The sequence below is a fragment of the Nanorana parkeri genome, unplaced genomic scaffold (genome assembly GCF_000935625.1).
Source record: "Nanorana parkeri isolate BGI_ZX_2015 unplaced genomic scaffold, ASM93562v1 scaffold69, whole genome shotgun sequence".
In the NCBI taxonomy this organism is placed as follows: domain Eukaryota; kingdom Metazoa; phylum Chordata; class Amphibia; order Anura; family Dicroglossidae; genus Nanorana; species Nanorana parkeri.
This window is the reverse complement of record NW_017306337.1, coordinates 2,144,129-2,159,500: the sequence shown is the minus strand read 5'-3', so window position 1 is coordinate 2,159,500 and position 15,372 is coordinate 2,144,129. Positions and strand designations below refer to the sequence as shown.

General features: G+C 43.3%; 1 protein-coding gene across 2 annotated transcripts in view; it reads left to right on the top strand.

The window, feature by feature from the left end:
- The window catches only part of DVL3 (dishevelled segment polarity protein 3), an 80,060-nt gene that overhangs the window by 37,707 nt on the left and 26,981 nt on the right, over positions 1-15,372 (top strand). For both annotated transcript variants that reach the window (XM_018576541.1, XM_018576542.1), the window contains exons 3-4: positions 5,883-6,004; positions 10,289-10,395. In XM_018576541.1, the coding sequence (XP_018432043.1) occupies positions 5,883-6,004; positions 10,289-10,395 (229 nt within the window). The remainder of the gene's footprint in view (positions 1-5,882; positions 6,005-10,288; positions 10,396-15,372) is intronic.

Here is a 15,372-nt window from a genome sequence, read left to right as displayed (position 1 = left end):
CCCTTATGCTCTGTGCCTGATTACAAGTTATGACGCGCGTGCTGGTGGGGCACTTTAACAATTTTCTTTATTATTTGTACGTTTATTTCCTTTTTGATATTTTTAAAAACAGTTTTTTTTTTAAACTTTATTTGCGTTTACATAGGGGGGCTTACAAGCCCCTATATGATGGCATATTGTCAATGACAAGTCCTCTTTAAGGTGATACTGGGGTCCAAAAGACTCCTAGTATCACATTTCCACGTTTACATAAACTATTGAAGTGCAGATCAATAGCTTATTGCTCGGCTTCAGGAGCCCAGCACTAACAGCTATGGGACCGAAAGTGATGTAATCTCCTGCTCCCGGTCCCGTAGTATGGGGAGGAGATCGGTGAATGGATGTTCGCTGCTCTCCACCCCAGCTTCCCACCAACACCCGAAATGCCAGTCCCGGGCCCGTAGATGGGGCAGCAGAGCCCGTTAAACACGTTGGGGGTGTCGGGCAGGAGAGGCGGTGGGAAGTTTACCCACCTGTAGAATTGATCTGGCGAGAGGTGAGTTCGCAGAATTGCTTCTATTGTAAAGCAGACAGTCGACTTTACAATTGTAGACAGAGTCCCGGCGGTGTTAGTCATTCCATTGATGTCCTATTGGTCTCCTGTAAAAAATTATCGGCTGCTGTAGTGGGTCCCTCCATTTCATGTTTGAACAAAAACAGATAATGACCCTTGTGGAGCATGTTCCTGTTTATAAGACTCCAGTAGACAAGAGATTGGAAGCCCTCTTTAAGGCCTTATTCTCACTAATGGGTCTGGCCATGCAACCTGCATTTGAATCTATGGCAGTCTGAGAGGCTGTTGTCTTGACTAGACCTAAGAGCAGGGATCCTGGATCTATCTTGACAAATCCTTCTGTCCCCTAGCACTTGGAACTCATGTGCATGGCCCTGTGCTATTATGTGGAGGGTTGGCTGATGCAGTTTACCAAATTTCTAGAATGTGCCTCCTATTTTCGAATACAAAGGATTCACTGGCTTAAAGAGGAACTTTACCCTTCTCTTTAAAAAGACAACAAAGGCACCTTTAGAAACATTTAGTAATGGCAATCTGCAAACGGATACCTTATTTTTCTTTACTCCCCCTTCTCACAGTGGCCATTTTTTTTTTTTTTACTAATGGAACTCTGGCGCATGTGACTAGGACATGTGATCATGCACATCATCTCAGGGTAAAAGTGTCTTTTTTCTGAGATCCTGCAGTTTACAGATGATATTTCCCAGCAATGCACTGTGATGTGACCTTCCCAGTATGCAACTTGGGCACAGGCTACATTATTAATGTCTAAGGCAGGGGCGCCCACAATTTTTTGTCTGGAGATCTACTTTTTCAAATGACGAGCTCACTGAGATCTACCAATGAAAAAACACCCACATTCAGGGGCGGGAGGGGGCGCGGCGGTGCATTGAAGTCAATGGCACCATAGCCAGGCTCTGCAGGCAGGCCCCTCGCCCACAGTGCGATCGCCTGCGTTAGTGCCTGCATTCCAGTGCAGTGCGATCCGCAAAAATGCTGCAAGCACTATTTTTTCAGATTGCACTAGACCGGAATGCAGGCACTAATGTGCCTGCGTTCCGGGTGCGAGCGATCACACTGTGGGCGGGGGGCATGGCTGCGGTGCCATTGACTTCAATACAACCCCACACCCCCTCCCGCACCTGAACGCAGGGAGTCAGCCGGCTTACATTCCAGTGTGCCCTAGAGGTGTTGACGTCCTGTCCTCCCGTGATGCTCGTGTGGCCGACGTTGCACATGGGGAGAGGTGTCCCGCCCCTTTCCATCTGTAGTGTCTGACACATTGAGCCGGCAGGCACATGAGCAGCGCGGGGACATAGCCGCAGGCAGCTCCTTTAGCGCCTGAGGCAAGAAAAAGAAAAAACTTTTTTTTTTCTTTTTTTACTATTTTTTATTTTATTTTCATTTTCTTATTTTTCATTTTAATTTATTTTTACCCTTGGGGGGGCTTCGGGGAAATATTAGGGGTCCAAACAACCCCCTGATATTTCCCTTTTAAAATCGAAAAAGAAATTGAGGACACAAAGTCCTCAATCTCTCTTTTTCTGCAGCCTCTATTCTAAATGAATGGAAAGCACAGAGGCTTCCCATTCATTCAGAAACTATTTACTATCACCAGTTTCTGAATGAGGAGGGGCCTCTATACAGAGTGCTTCTCCCCATTAAAAAGCTCATGAATGAACAGGAAGTGATATAAATCATATACTGTTCATTCATAACTGGGGACGCATAGTACTAGACAACAGTGAAGAGAGAGGAGAGAGAGGCGCCGCCTGTCAGACCCAGCCAGAGCGTCTCTCTCTCTCCTCACTGCTCGGCATTAGTTCTATGACAGAGGCTCCGTCCTCCGCCGTGGGCTGCAGCGGTTCTTTCACTTCTTCTCGGATCCCCGCTGCATACAGATGGGGAGAGCAGCGGGGAGCCAGAGAAGCCCTACACGATCGACTGGTAGATCGCGATCGACCTTGTGGGCACCCCTGGTCTAAGGTGGCCAGGAAGTGGGAGGAGCACCCTGATGTAATTTTTAGTAAAAAGGGGTCAAGGTCCACTTTAATTGCTGGTCTGCCAAGCTTTCCAAGCTGCAAAAAGCTGCTTGAAAGGATGCCCTTTTGAAGGGTGGTGCCATTTTTGTTTACCCCCAGATACCTGCTTTAAGGAAATCCTTCAAAGAAGAAGGCAAAGGCTCCCATAGAAAAGTCTGGTGTTTCTGATACTGAAAGAGTTTCTTTCACCTTTCTCAAGCCCCAAGTCCAATCCAGGCATCCTATTTTGCAGAAAGACCATGTCTGGTAAACCTAAGTCCCAGACAAAGCCTTCCTCACAATACAGAGATGGCCCCACATGTAAAAGTCGTTCTTTTCGGAATCTGGGTCCATGGCGTTTAGGAACCCTGGGTCAAGAGTATCGTGTCCCGAGGATACAAACGGGAGTTTCGAACACCTTCCCACTTTATGCTTTCTAGCTTGCATTCTATTCGCTCAGCTTAGGTCTTGGGGGATTTTCACTCTGTTTGTTTCAGAGGGAGAAGTTTCAGGGTTTCTACTTAAACCTTATATATCATATGCCAACATTAGATGCCAAATCTCTGGCGCCACCATAATTATGACCAGCCCACATCCAAGGTACTTTCTTCACTGACAACCACAGCTGCCTGAATCCAACCTAGAAGTCTTCAACAAATGCAGGAGAGAAAAACCACAACTACACTGCTGTCTTTATGAAGTACAATTTATTAACATAGTATAAAAAGATAAAAGCCCATGTGATGATATACATGTCATAGAGATAACATCCACCTCCAAAGGATTCTGGGTTCAAAATCCTAATGAACAGGGGCTATCCATCTTTTCTAGCCTCCCATGCCCGTCATGTCCCTCCTGTTGATCTGCTTTTACACATGAGGGTGAGCCTACGTACACTGCTAGGAGAAATAAGGGATGGGTGGACTAACTGTATACACAGCCAGTCTCCGTAGAGTCTGGGGACACTATGGGGCAAGCCCTACCGCTGACGCAGTGGATTTTTATGGAGCTTGAGGATGCTATGGGGCGGGGCCTGCTGCACGCTCAAGATGGTCTTCTTGGAATCTTTGGAAGCTAGGAGGTAGTGCATATACACCCGTCTGTGCTTTGGACACCCGGAAGTCGATATTATTACTCTCCTTGCACAATCTAGTAGTTGATTACCCTTAATGATGAAGATAATGTCTAGGGCTGCAGCTAACGATTATTTTCATAATCGATTAGTTAGCCGATTTATTAAGTTCGATTAATCGATTAATCGGATTAAAAAAAAAAAGGCTCCAGTGATGGACTACTAGTTTCTATTGAGATTGTAGTCCATCACGGGAGCAAGCTTGGCGTGGTGGAAGTAAAAAAAGAGTTTAGTGTGCAATATAGTACATTATACAGCGGCGCAGTATACACACAGGCAGCATTAAAAAGCTCCCGGCCGATCTCCACTTACCTTGGTGTTGTCGGCGGGCAGCGGCGTTGATCATGTCGGCGGGCAGCGGCGAATCGGGCAGCTCACCGGGAGGAGAGGGCCAGACACATGTCCTCAGCGTGTGCGTGGCGTAAGCGGCGTCGCGTGAGCGGGTATACCGGCGTAGGCGCGAGCGGCTTAAACGCCGTGGATGTGGCGTAAGCGGCGAGCGGGAAATTTGAATTTTAGCCGATGAATCGACGATGGAAAACGTTGACAACGTTTTCCATCGGCGATTTTAATCGACTTAATCGAATAACTGTTGCAGCTCTAATAATGTCATGGATGTTGAGAAAATCTGAGAGCAATCAGTCTCTCTCTCTCTCTGTCTGTGCCTGTGTCTGTGTCTGTCAGCCCAAGTCCTGACCAATAACAAGGTATTAAAGACAGTGTAGACTCGCAGGTTCTGAGACTTCAGTCCTAGAGTCACCCCTCAGTTCCCTTTTGCATGAGGGCTGTGAGTCTGATAGTGACTTCAGTTTGAGGTAGTGCCATATGTCCAGTTTCACTGTAGACTTTTGCAACTCGGTATCCTGTCTGCCCATCAAGCCCACGCTCTCCATACTATGGTGCTGGAGTCAGGAAAATTCTTTCTTCGAGTAACTAACTTGTAAAATCCTCACAAAGGATGCCGGTCTCTCAGGGTATACGGTACTTGGTCGTTGAAGGTAGCCAGGCTCCCCATCAACGTCTTGGAACTGAAGGTGATTCGGTTATCCCTTCATCCTTGGACATCTCAGCTGTGAGAGCATCTGACCAGATAACGCCCTGGCTTACATCAACCGACAAGGTAGCAGGAAGTGTCATGCAGTTCAAAAAGAAGCGGACCTCATTTTGGATAGACTGCCTCCATTTTCAATGTCTAGTTCCTGGGAAGTGGAAGTAGTGTGGAGATCTGTCGCAGGTGGGGAAAGCCAGACATGGGCCTTCTATTGTCCAGGTTCAACAACAAAGGGGACAGGTTTGTTGCCAGGAGCAGGTATCCTTGTGCATTCCCATTGGATGCTTTGGTGACTCTGTGGGATCAGTTCACTCTGATCTGTGCCTTTCCAACACCATGGCCTCTCCTTTATTTGCTGCACAGGATCAAGTTGGAAGGCATCTCTGTGATTCTCATAGCACAGGATTGGGCCAGGAGGGCATGATACTCAGACCTTCTGTGGTCCCTCCCAGGTTGTCCAGACAATTCTGTCCCAGGGACCGGTTCACCATATTGCTTCACGGTCACCAGCTTAAAGCCCAGGTCTTGAGAGACAGAAGCCCCTCGGATTCATTTACCCCTATTCCCCTAAAAGAGAGAAAGTTGACTTTTCACAAGGTCTACCATCATAGCTAGATAATGACAATTATTTAAAGGTATAATCTAGTTTCTATGTTAATTTTATCACTTCCCTGTCCTCTAGCCTTCTGCATATGTGAGTTATGAGTCACAGGATGTCTGTTTGTGTGTTCCAACAATATGGCTGACAAAATGTCTTTTATTATTTTGTGTCACATGAGGTAATACGTTTATTCCTGGAGACCTTTTTTTTTGTGGTTTAAAAAAAAATCACTTTCCTTTATTCATTTCAGGTTTATAGTCGGGTTTCTAGCTGTATATAAATGTAGTCTCTATGTTTTTAACATTATAATTTTGTGTCCCATTAAGGAAACTATGCAGTAAATTAAAAATATACCTTTTTGAAGTAGAAGTTAGTATGTATGTTCTGCCACCAGAACAGACATTTACTTTCTTTGTAGAAGTACCTTGGTGATGAGCTGAAAAACTCTAAGCATCTCTTGGTTTTCGCCTCACTGATAAGAATACACTCACTAATTTCTGTCATGTTATGTATTGCCTTAACAGCTTGTATCTGCCGACGGCTCGCAATCTGATGCTGGCTCCGTCTGTGCTGATCTTCAATCTGACTTGCCTCCACCAATTGAAAGGACCGGAGGAATTGGAGATTCTCGTCCTCCGTCATTTCAGTAAGTAAACACTGGACATTCGCTTGTGATTTCACATCTCGAATTAGAGAATATTACTTTCAGATTATTGGCATTTAAGATGATTGGGTTGGGAAAATTCTGCCTTGAAGGAAAATTGAAATGCAGTGTTTTCTACACAAGGTCAAGTTTTTAAAACTGCTAGCTGTAAGTAGGGATGTACCGATACTGGCATCGGTGCCAATGGTGAACATTGGGACGAGTACTCGTATTCGCCTTAATGCTCCGTCTAAATTAGGACCCGGAGACTGCCAGATGACCCCGCTCGGAGCGCCGCACACCGAGCAGCAGTGACGCGACGCTCGGCGAGGTAAGTAAGAAGACCCGCTGGCGCTGACTCGAGTATAAGCCGAGGGGGGCACTTTTCACCCAAAAAAATGGGCTGAAAATCTCGGCTTATACTCGAGTATATACGGTACCCCTATGACAGGCAGTCTGGCTTCCTGATTGGTCATGAAGCTGGATTCCTAGCCAATCAAGAAGCCGGCTCCATGCTCCCTCACGGCACTGCCGGTCAGAGGGGTAAGTATCGGAGCATTTGGGCAAATATGAGTACTCGCCCCAATGCTCAGCATTGGCCACTAGGTTAAATAGGTCAGTGACTGCACTTTCTGCTTCATACTTGACCAGATAGCTCCTTGATTTATGCAGATTGCCTGAGTCCCTGCATTCTGGCTGAGTGTGGTTACCTTTTTTAGATTTATGGTCCTAAGGGGGCCCAACTTTGTCATCTGCAGTGTGGGTCCAGCTATGAAGGAGGCTCAAAGTAGCATTTCCAGCCATCAGACCGAAACATTGAGAAAGATTAATTAAAACATAAAGACATTTCTAACTATTGTGGTCATGGATGTTATCTTTTCTTATGAAGAGAAGAGTAAACTGTGTTTGGGGGTTTTTTTAAAAAAATTCGACCATACGCCAAGTGCTGTTTTTCATGTTGAGACACAGGCCTGGCTATGGGTACCTTTTGGTTAGCAATGCCTGCTGAGAATCCAATAGTCATTTGCTAGGCTTGACCTTACTTTGGAATACATTCTTGTTCTGGGGCTTTTCCAAATTTCTACTTTTAAACTAAAATGTTACTACTTTGAATAGTGTGGTGCATCCTCAGAACTTTTTTGTTTCTTTCCTCTTGAATTCAGACTTCATGAGCTTTAATATGATCTAATCAAAATACAATGGTTTGAGAATCTGACATACAGATATTTTATGTGTAACATCATAAATATGATGTTTTTTTTTTTCTTCTCTGCTTAAATTGTGACATCTGATTCTACTAGTTGCATGATCTAGGCAGATGCCTCAACAGCATGGCAAGTGGTACCCACATTTCTGCCATGGTTTGACAGAAACGCCTTTGTGTAAAAGTGATGTATGGGGTACATGTCGCCTAGCATAGTGTGTTGGCATATGTATAGTGTTCCGGGATTTGGCAATAACAGAACCCAAGTCCATCTGTTAGATTTGCTTATGTTCATCCATCTTTTTACAGACTTACAACCAGCTATGGACAATAACAAATATTTTACCTAATCAATCATCATGTTTTATAGTTGTTTGTCCATTTATATAATTCACGATATTTAACTCTGTCCCCTACAAGCTTGAACCAGAACAAGCCTCTAGCATTATCTTTGGATATTTTGCATTTATTCAATATGTTCCTTCTTTTACACTAACTAGGTATTAAAATGTTGTGGTCTTGTTGTTTTTTTTTTTCTTTTTGAAGTAAAATGAATTGCATATTAGTAAACGTGTACAGATATTATCCGTACTATATCCAGTATAAAGAAGAGAATGTATGCATGTGCATTAGTGTCAGTGCACAAATATCTGGCATGATGGAAGTTCACTTAATAAGGATAAACATTTGTGCTGCACAGTTTGTCTCTGTTACAAACAATAAAAAAAATTTGTGTAAGGAATATATGACATTTTTCGTATCTACCTATTTACCTTTTATACCTCTGAGACACTTATAAGTCACCACCTAGTTAACAAGAAATTGGGGACAAGTGGTTTCTCAGGAGCCATGCAGCTAATCACAGATATTAGATGAGTTTACCCAGTCTGGCTAGATTTTCATACTTGCCAGGGTACCCCCGACCTCATTTGCTAGCTTATATAGGGGTAGCATCTGGTTAAAGCAGATGGAAAGGCAAAATACACCAACTGCCCCTTAGCACTTTTTTCATTGCTTTGTCACTTTCTTAATTGGAAAATAAAAAAAAAGTCTCCTTCAATACCTTTTTTTATTTTTGCGCTTGATGTGAAGTCATATGACCGCAAAGCCTGTGTTTTGTGCCCTTCATTTGCATATGACGGGCAACAATGATCAGGGGGGCTGACTTAAAGGCAGAGAGGAAAGAATGAGCTGTTAGGGGCCTGTTGATGTTCGGTGTCCCTTCATTTGGGTGGAGACTATAAAAGGGGCAGATGTACAGCAGAGGGAAGAGAAGGAGCCCATCCAAATGTATGCATCTGTGGTGAATTCAGTAAATGAGAAGAGGTATCTGCCAGGCAAAAACAACACTGAGGCATTCTCAATTTGAATGGTGTTTTCAGCTTGTTGCCAAAACTCACTAAACAGGAAGGATTAACAGGTCATTGAAAGTACTAGGAAATGACTTGAAACATTGACTGAAAGTGACATTAAAGGCAATTTTTTTCCCCTCACCCCAACGTTAATTAAAGCACTTACCTTAATCCAATCATCATCTTCTTTCCTGTAATTTTCAGCCTTCTCTCCAGCGCTGCGGCGAATCTCCGATCCAGTGCTGACTCCTCTGAGCTTTCTGGCACGTACTCTCCCATGGTGTCTGCATGCGGGTGCACGCGTCCATAGACTTACCTTGTGTCTTTCCTCAGATCCCGGCCGAAAATGTGAACTGCGCATGGGCACGCTCCAAGATGCTTTGCGGCCGCCCATGCAGTTTCACGTTTTCGGACGGGAGCGCGCAGGGAACACACAGGTAAGTTTAAACCGCTGTTAAAGCGTTTTTTTTTTTTTAATAAACTTTTTGCATATATCTACTGCTTACTAGCAGTAGATATGTGCAAAAAAAGCTGAGGGTTTATAAACCTTTTAAGAATGTTTAATAATAGTTTTGAACTATGCACAGTGATTTTCATGTTTGTCCGGAGTACCGCTTTAATACGTTGAGTAATGCCTAATATATTAATTTTCACCTAATTCAGGATCCATAGAAATACAGTATTTTTGAATTCTTCGCATTCCTCCAGTTCAGTGCAATTAAAATTCTGCATGTTTTGACCAAAGAGCTCTGATTTTTGTAGCAACCTATCATGTTACCTTTTAGCTACTTAACATTTATGGAAGGGACGGTAGCTTTTATATAGGGATGCACCGATACCGAGTATTTTGCTCTGATACTTTACCCCATACCGGAACTTCGGGTCAGAAGAGATTTCCTCTGACCGGCTGTGCCGCGGGGGAACATGAAGCCGGCTTCCCGACCAATCGCGAAGCCGGGCAGCGGATAATGACTCTCAGCCTTGCTTCCAGGTTGGCCGGGAGGCCGGCTCCATGCTGTTTGGCCGGCTTGATGTTGACTGGCCGGGAAGCGGGCTTCAAAGACAATCAGCGTGGAGCCGGCTTCCATGGCCAATCAGGGTGGCGGGTAGTCAGCGATCAAACAGCTGGCTTGATGCTCATTGGTCATGAAGCTGGCTTCTTGGCCAATCAGCCTGTAGCCGGCTTCCCGGGCCATCAAGAAGCTGGGCGGCGTGTCATTACCCTCCGCTTCTTGATTGCCCGGGAATCAAGAAACGGGCAATGAACTAGGATCGCACTAATCCAGCACGTTATTAATCTCAGGTGCCCCTCAATATGGCCGCCACTTGAGTGGGGCACCTGAGATTAATAACGTGCTGGATTATTGTCATCCTAGTTCATTTTAATACTTCATTGCTGTGGTGTATGTGTATAGGGCAATGCCGCGGCTGGCGCTCATGCAGAAGAGCTTTCTTGCCCAAACCTCTTGGTTCTAACTAAACCGGAACTCAGGCAGTTGGAGAACTCGAGGAGTTGGAACTTTCGATAGAACACCGGCACCTGTGGCTGTCACAATACTCTAACCATGATTGTATCTGTTAACATTCTTTAATTACATACCTCTCTCTATATTTATTGTGTTGTTATTGTATTATAAGTGTTGTATATTTTGCAAGACACTGATATTATGAAATGAAACGTATTATCCTGAACAGTTGGCCATATTTTAACTTTGACCTTTCTGTTCACAGTCCAAATACACGAGGCAGCCAAGAAAATCTGGACAATGACACTGAGACAGATTCTGTTGTATCTGCACAGCGAGACAGACCGAGAAGAAAGGAGGCTTCAGAACATGGTGGGTTATCTTGTTCCAAAATCCATTGCTTGAGATCCATTTGCTGGTTGTTGAGCAATGTGAGTTTGCAGCTTTCACTTTTCAGCTGAGAAATTTGTTACAAGTTTATTAAAAAAAGTTTTTGTTTCATCTAGTAGATTTAGCTTTCAACTTCTCACAAGCAGATTGTTTATTGCTGTTCTTCCACAGATTTACTGTAATTGTACAGGAAAGAGAAATGTGATAAATGTTTGGCTAATGTGTATATTTGGCCAAATTCAATACATTTCTATAAGACATGCACATTTTACCATTTTTTTTCATACCTTTAAAAACCTATTTTAAAGGAGAACTATGGGGTTAGGGCTTTTCCCCATAGTTTTCCTTAGGTTAACGGGAGGACACAAACTAGCGTCCTCCCATCACCCTAAGCTCAGTATACTGAGAGCTACAGGTCACGGTATACTGAGACGCTGAAGCGGATCCCGACAATTATGTCTGGATCCGCCTAGCTGCGTGAGTGACAGCTGGCTCTGCCTATCTAGAGGCAGAGCCAGCTGTACCCGCCCCATCCCCGCTAGTGTCCCCGATGCTGGCGACGTACACTGTACGTCGTCAGTCACGAAGGGGTTAATTGTTGAAAAATACTCATTAATCCACCATAAATCCGTTGTGCTCCTGACTTCCTTTCTGACAACATGCCAACTAGTGATGAGACTGGGGCTTGGTGTGAGCAGTTCACTTGAGTTCACACAGGCCCGCAGAAACCTCTTACAGCCACCAGCAACTTCAACCCAATCAGTTGGACCCAATTTGTGACGGATAGCTGCAGGGCGGGGAAACCCCTGCCGCAACTTTCAAAACTGATTGAGTCAGGAGGACGGGATGGCGGTCAGAGATTTGAGTGGCCGAATTCGGATAAACTGGGTTCGCACCAAGCCCAGCCTCATCACTAATCCCAGCCAGAGTTGTAAGCCCTACATGCTGAACTGCAGAACTCTGCTTATCACTCATCTTTTTGTCTCACTCCACGTGCATTCATTGACTTCTTTTCCAGCAAACCAAAGCTGCTGCCTTTACTTCACAGAGTGTAGGCTCTTGAAAGTGAAGGGTTCTTGTGGTGATGCCACAAAGAGTAACAAAAGCTGTTCGCTAAAGGAACAAGGTACGAAATATAAAACTGGGACATGCTTTAGAGAGGGAGGTTTTTGGTAAAATTTGCTTAATACCTGGGTATACCCATTGAAGACGGCAACCCTAAAACTGTGTATACTAACATGCATGTTAATGTATTTTTTTTTTACTTGATCTGTTAAAACATGATGGGAAAAATAATGCAGCATTTGCTCATTTTCGTTCCTCTTATGTTTGAGACAATTTTAAGTAGAGGTGAACCGAAATTAAAATTTGAAACCAAAACCGAAAATTTTTAAAATGTCAGACCGAAAATTATTTAATTTTTTTAAACAGTTTTTACAAAATTTTAATATTTTTTATTTTTTCTAAACTTTAAAAAAAAAATGTATTAAAGATATTTTTTTTATTTTATTGTCAGGGGTCTGGGGAAATGTTAGGTGTCTAAAGAGACTCCTGATATTTCACTTTTAAAATAGAAAAGAGTAAGGACACAGTCCCTAAACTTTTTTTTTTTCCTGCAGCCCCTGTTATAAATGAACAGGAAGCCTCTAAGTGTTCCTGTTCATTCATAACATGAGAACATGGTATGTTTACTATAACCACAATCATGAATGAACAGGCAGTGATGTAGAGCACTTCCTGTTCATTCATAATTGGGGACACTGTAAACATACTATCTCCTCAATTATTTTCAAACAGTCAGCGATCACTGATCAGTTCACAGCGCTCTCCTCCCCACCCTGCTTGGCCTCCTGACAGTTTCTCTCTTCCCCGTTGGACGCTGCGCTGTGTCATAGGGGACACAAAGCAGCGCCCAGCGAGGAGGAGAGAAATTAGAAATGCATCTCAATTTCAGCCGAAAGATGGTACTTTCGGCATTTGCCCAAAGTGCCATTTCCTCCGAAATTTCAGTGCATCCCTACTTTTAAGTTACACTGCATTCCTTCTTGGGTTCATTTGACATGCAGTTTACTTCCTTTGACCTACAAATGACCTCCTTCTAGGCACCTTCAAGCTGCTTTTGTGTTCCTTTGGACTTGTATGGAAAGAAAACCTTGGGTCCTGCCATTCATGGGGATGTTACTTTGACACGCACCACCGACCTAAATATTGTTGCTGACCAAATACAACCTTTCATGGAAACGGTGTTCCCTGATGGCAGTGGCCTTTTTCAGAAGGATAATGCACCCTGCCACACAATTAAGCTCAACACTAGGCAATCAATTTATTGACTTTTTTTTTTTCTTCTCTTCTCGCTTGTACTTGTAGCCATATGCACCAGGTATGCTATATACCCATTATACTTTACATGTCAATGAATCTCGGAATGGTGGACCACACAGCAGAATAATTTCTAATTTAATACAAAAGAAAGAAACCTAATGCATTTGAATTGAGAAGATCAGATCAAGAAAAACTGCTATTTGCTTGAGTATCGGCATTTATACCTTTCTGAGCTGCAGAGTATTATGCGATTCCGGTATCCAGGCAATCATGATTTAGTTGGATGATTTTTCACAGATGGGCGAAGTTTGCATCAATTTAGTTACATGAAGCAAAAAATTGGGATTTGCTCAGAATGTGTAAATCGATTCACTCCTCAGCGCTCAATTCAGAAAGCTTGCGTTCTGTGTGTTGAACAGAATAGAGGCAAACACGGGCTATTGCCTCTATTCCAAACTTTATGCTTTAATTAATCATTAACGTAATGCAGTGCTCTGCTGCTACAGTGTTTTTAAAACGTTTAAGAAATGTAAATATTTTTTCGGACATCTGTATGCCTTTGTGCATTCAAATATACCCAATAAATTACCTGTTGATCCTGCTAGTCAATTATCCTTCCTTGTCATTGGTAGCAACAATCTGCAGGCTAATAGAGCATCTGCAGCATTACCTCCACAGTTCTCCCCTTCTTACACTCGGTAAGCCGTGCCTACTCTCTCCTTACTAATTAATCTTCATCAGTATGGCCCAGGAAGTGGGCCAAACTAAGTCAGAAAAGGTCACATGTCCCATCATATCGCTTCAGCCTTTTCAGGCTTACCCCTTTTCAGGCCCGCTCCGCATCACTCTGCGTGCCTTGGGGGGAAGGGAGTGAAAGAAGTAAAGTAGCATCACCAGGCTATGTGACCCACTGTGAATTAGACCAGTCTTTGCCTGCAGACCCCCCCCCCCCCCCCCATAACGCCCTGCATTGCATTAGATGTGAGGATGCCCAGCAACATTCCACAGGCAGAGTGGAGGGGAGAAAAGTGAGTAAAGTCAGTAAACAAACATTTAACCCTTGCAGTGCATGGGTCGCCCCAATGCAAGGGGAGGTTTGGTTTGTTTTTTTTGTCCAGAAAGGCTTTGAAATAAAAAAATGTTTTCCTTTCTTTGTAAAGAGTTAACTATATAGATACATTGTTGTGCCCCATTTATATTTTATCAGGGTTTAGAAGCACAAAAAACCTCAAACATATGTTAAATATTTTAATTGTAAGCGTTTGTTATGTAAACTTAAATATTATGAAGGCTGAGGTTCACGTATGGAATAACAGTCTCATGATATATTAACTAGATTCAGTAGCTAGTTACTGAATTTTTTATTGCAAAGGCACAGGTGGTACAAAGCATCAGAACTTCACTGCCGATGACATCAACTTACCATCAGATCTACAGGGTTTGACTTTAGAGACAAACTGCAAGCAATACTTGGATATATCTTTCCTGTATGGGCAAACCCATGAAGAATTATACCTGCTTGATTATTGAATTTTCCATAAGCTAGTAGCTTGCTGATGGCCTTTCCCCTACCTTTTCCCCCCTAGCCTTTTTTCAGCCCCATATTGCTTTCACTTTGAAGCCCTGTGAAAGTATTTTTGCAGACTGTTAATAGTTGATCAGTTGGGGGTGAACCACAGAGATCTGCGGGTCAAAGTTAGGCCCTATTCACACGGGACCTTCTGGGATTCTTGTGGCAGGAATGCGAGGTGTCCCTGTTAAATTGACCGACCGCATCTGTCAATGGCAGACCGCATGTAAGCGTACATGCCTTTTGAAATAGATGATTGTCCCTGGATTTTGCCTCGAAGGACTATAATCTATACCAAACCACATGTAATTGTAGCTTGTAAGCTCTCACGGTCAGGGCCCTCCTTACCATCTTGTCTTGAATTTGTATTGTAATGTCTTCCTTATATTGTAAAGAGCTGCGCAAACTGTTGGAGCTATATAAATCCTGTTTTATAATAATAATATACGATTACATGTGGACTGCTGCCTACAAATGCAGCAGCTGTCGCGCTGTCATTTACTTCAGTGTGTACAGTGGGCACATCTGAAAGGTTACACCTTGCATGTGTGAACAGAGCCTTAGAGTGTAGATGTAAGGGTTTAAATTTAAATGATATTCCCCTTTTTATGGATATGCGCTAGACAAAGAGATACAGTGAGGAAAATAATTATCTGATCCCCCGCAGATTTTGTAAGTTTGCCCATTTACAAAGAAATGAAAGGTCTATAATTTTTATCATAGGTGTATTTTAAATGATAGAGAGATTTTTCTGGATTTTTGGTTGATATTCTGTCTTTATCATTTAAAATACAAAGAAATGAAAGGTCTATAATTTTTATCATAGGTGTAAGTGTGTGGGTTTTATGTATGTATTCTTACACTGTATAAATTTGGTAAGTCACACTGGAAGAGCCAGGTCTGCAGGAAAAGTGCGCCTGGTAACTCAGAACAGATAGCTCAACATCTAATCGAAGATGGTTGGGTTTTACTCTCAAATGGAAGAGACTGCAATAAGCAAGAGCTATCCTTTGGAAACTGTTGTTGCTGAGGCAGCATGTGTCCAGGCTTGTGTGGCCTGAATGGAA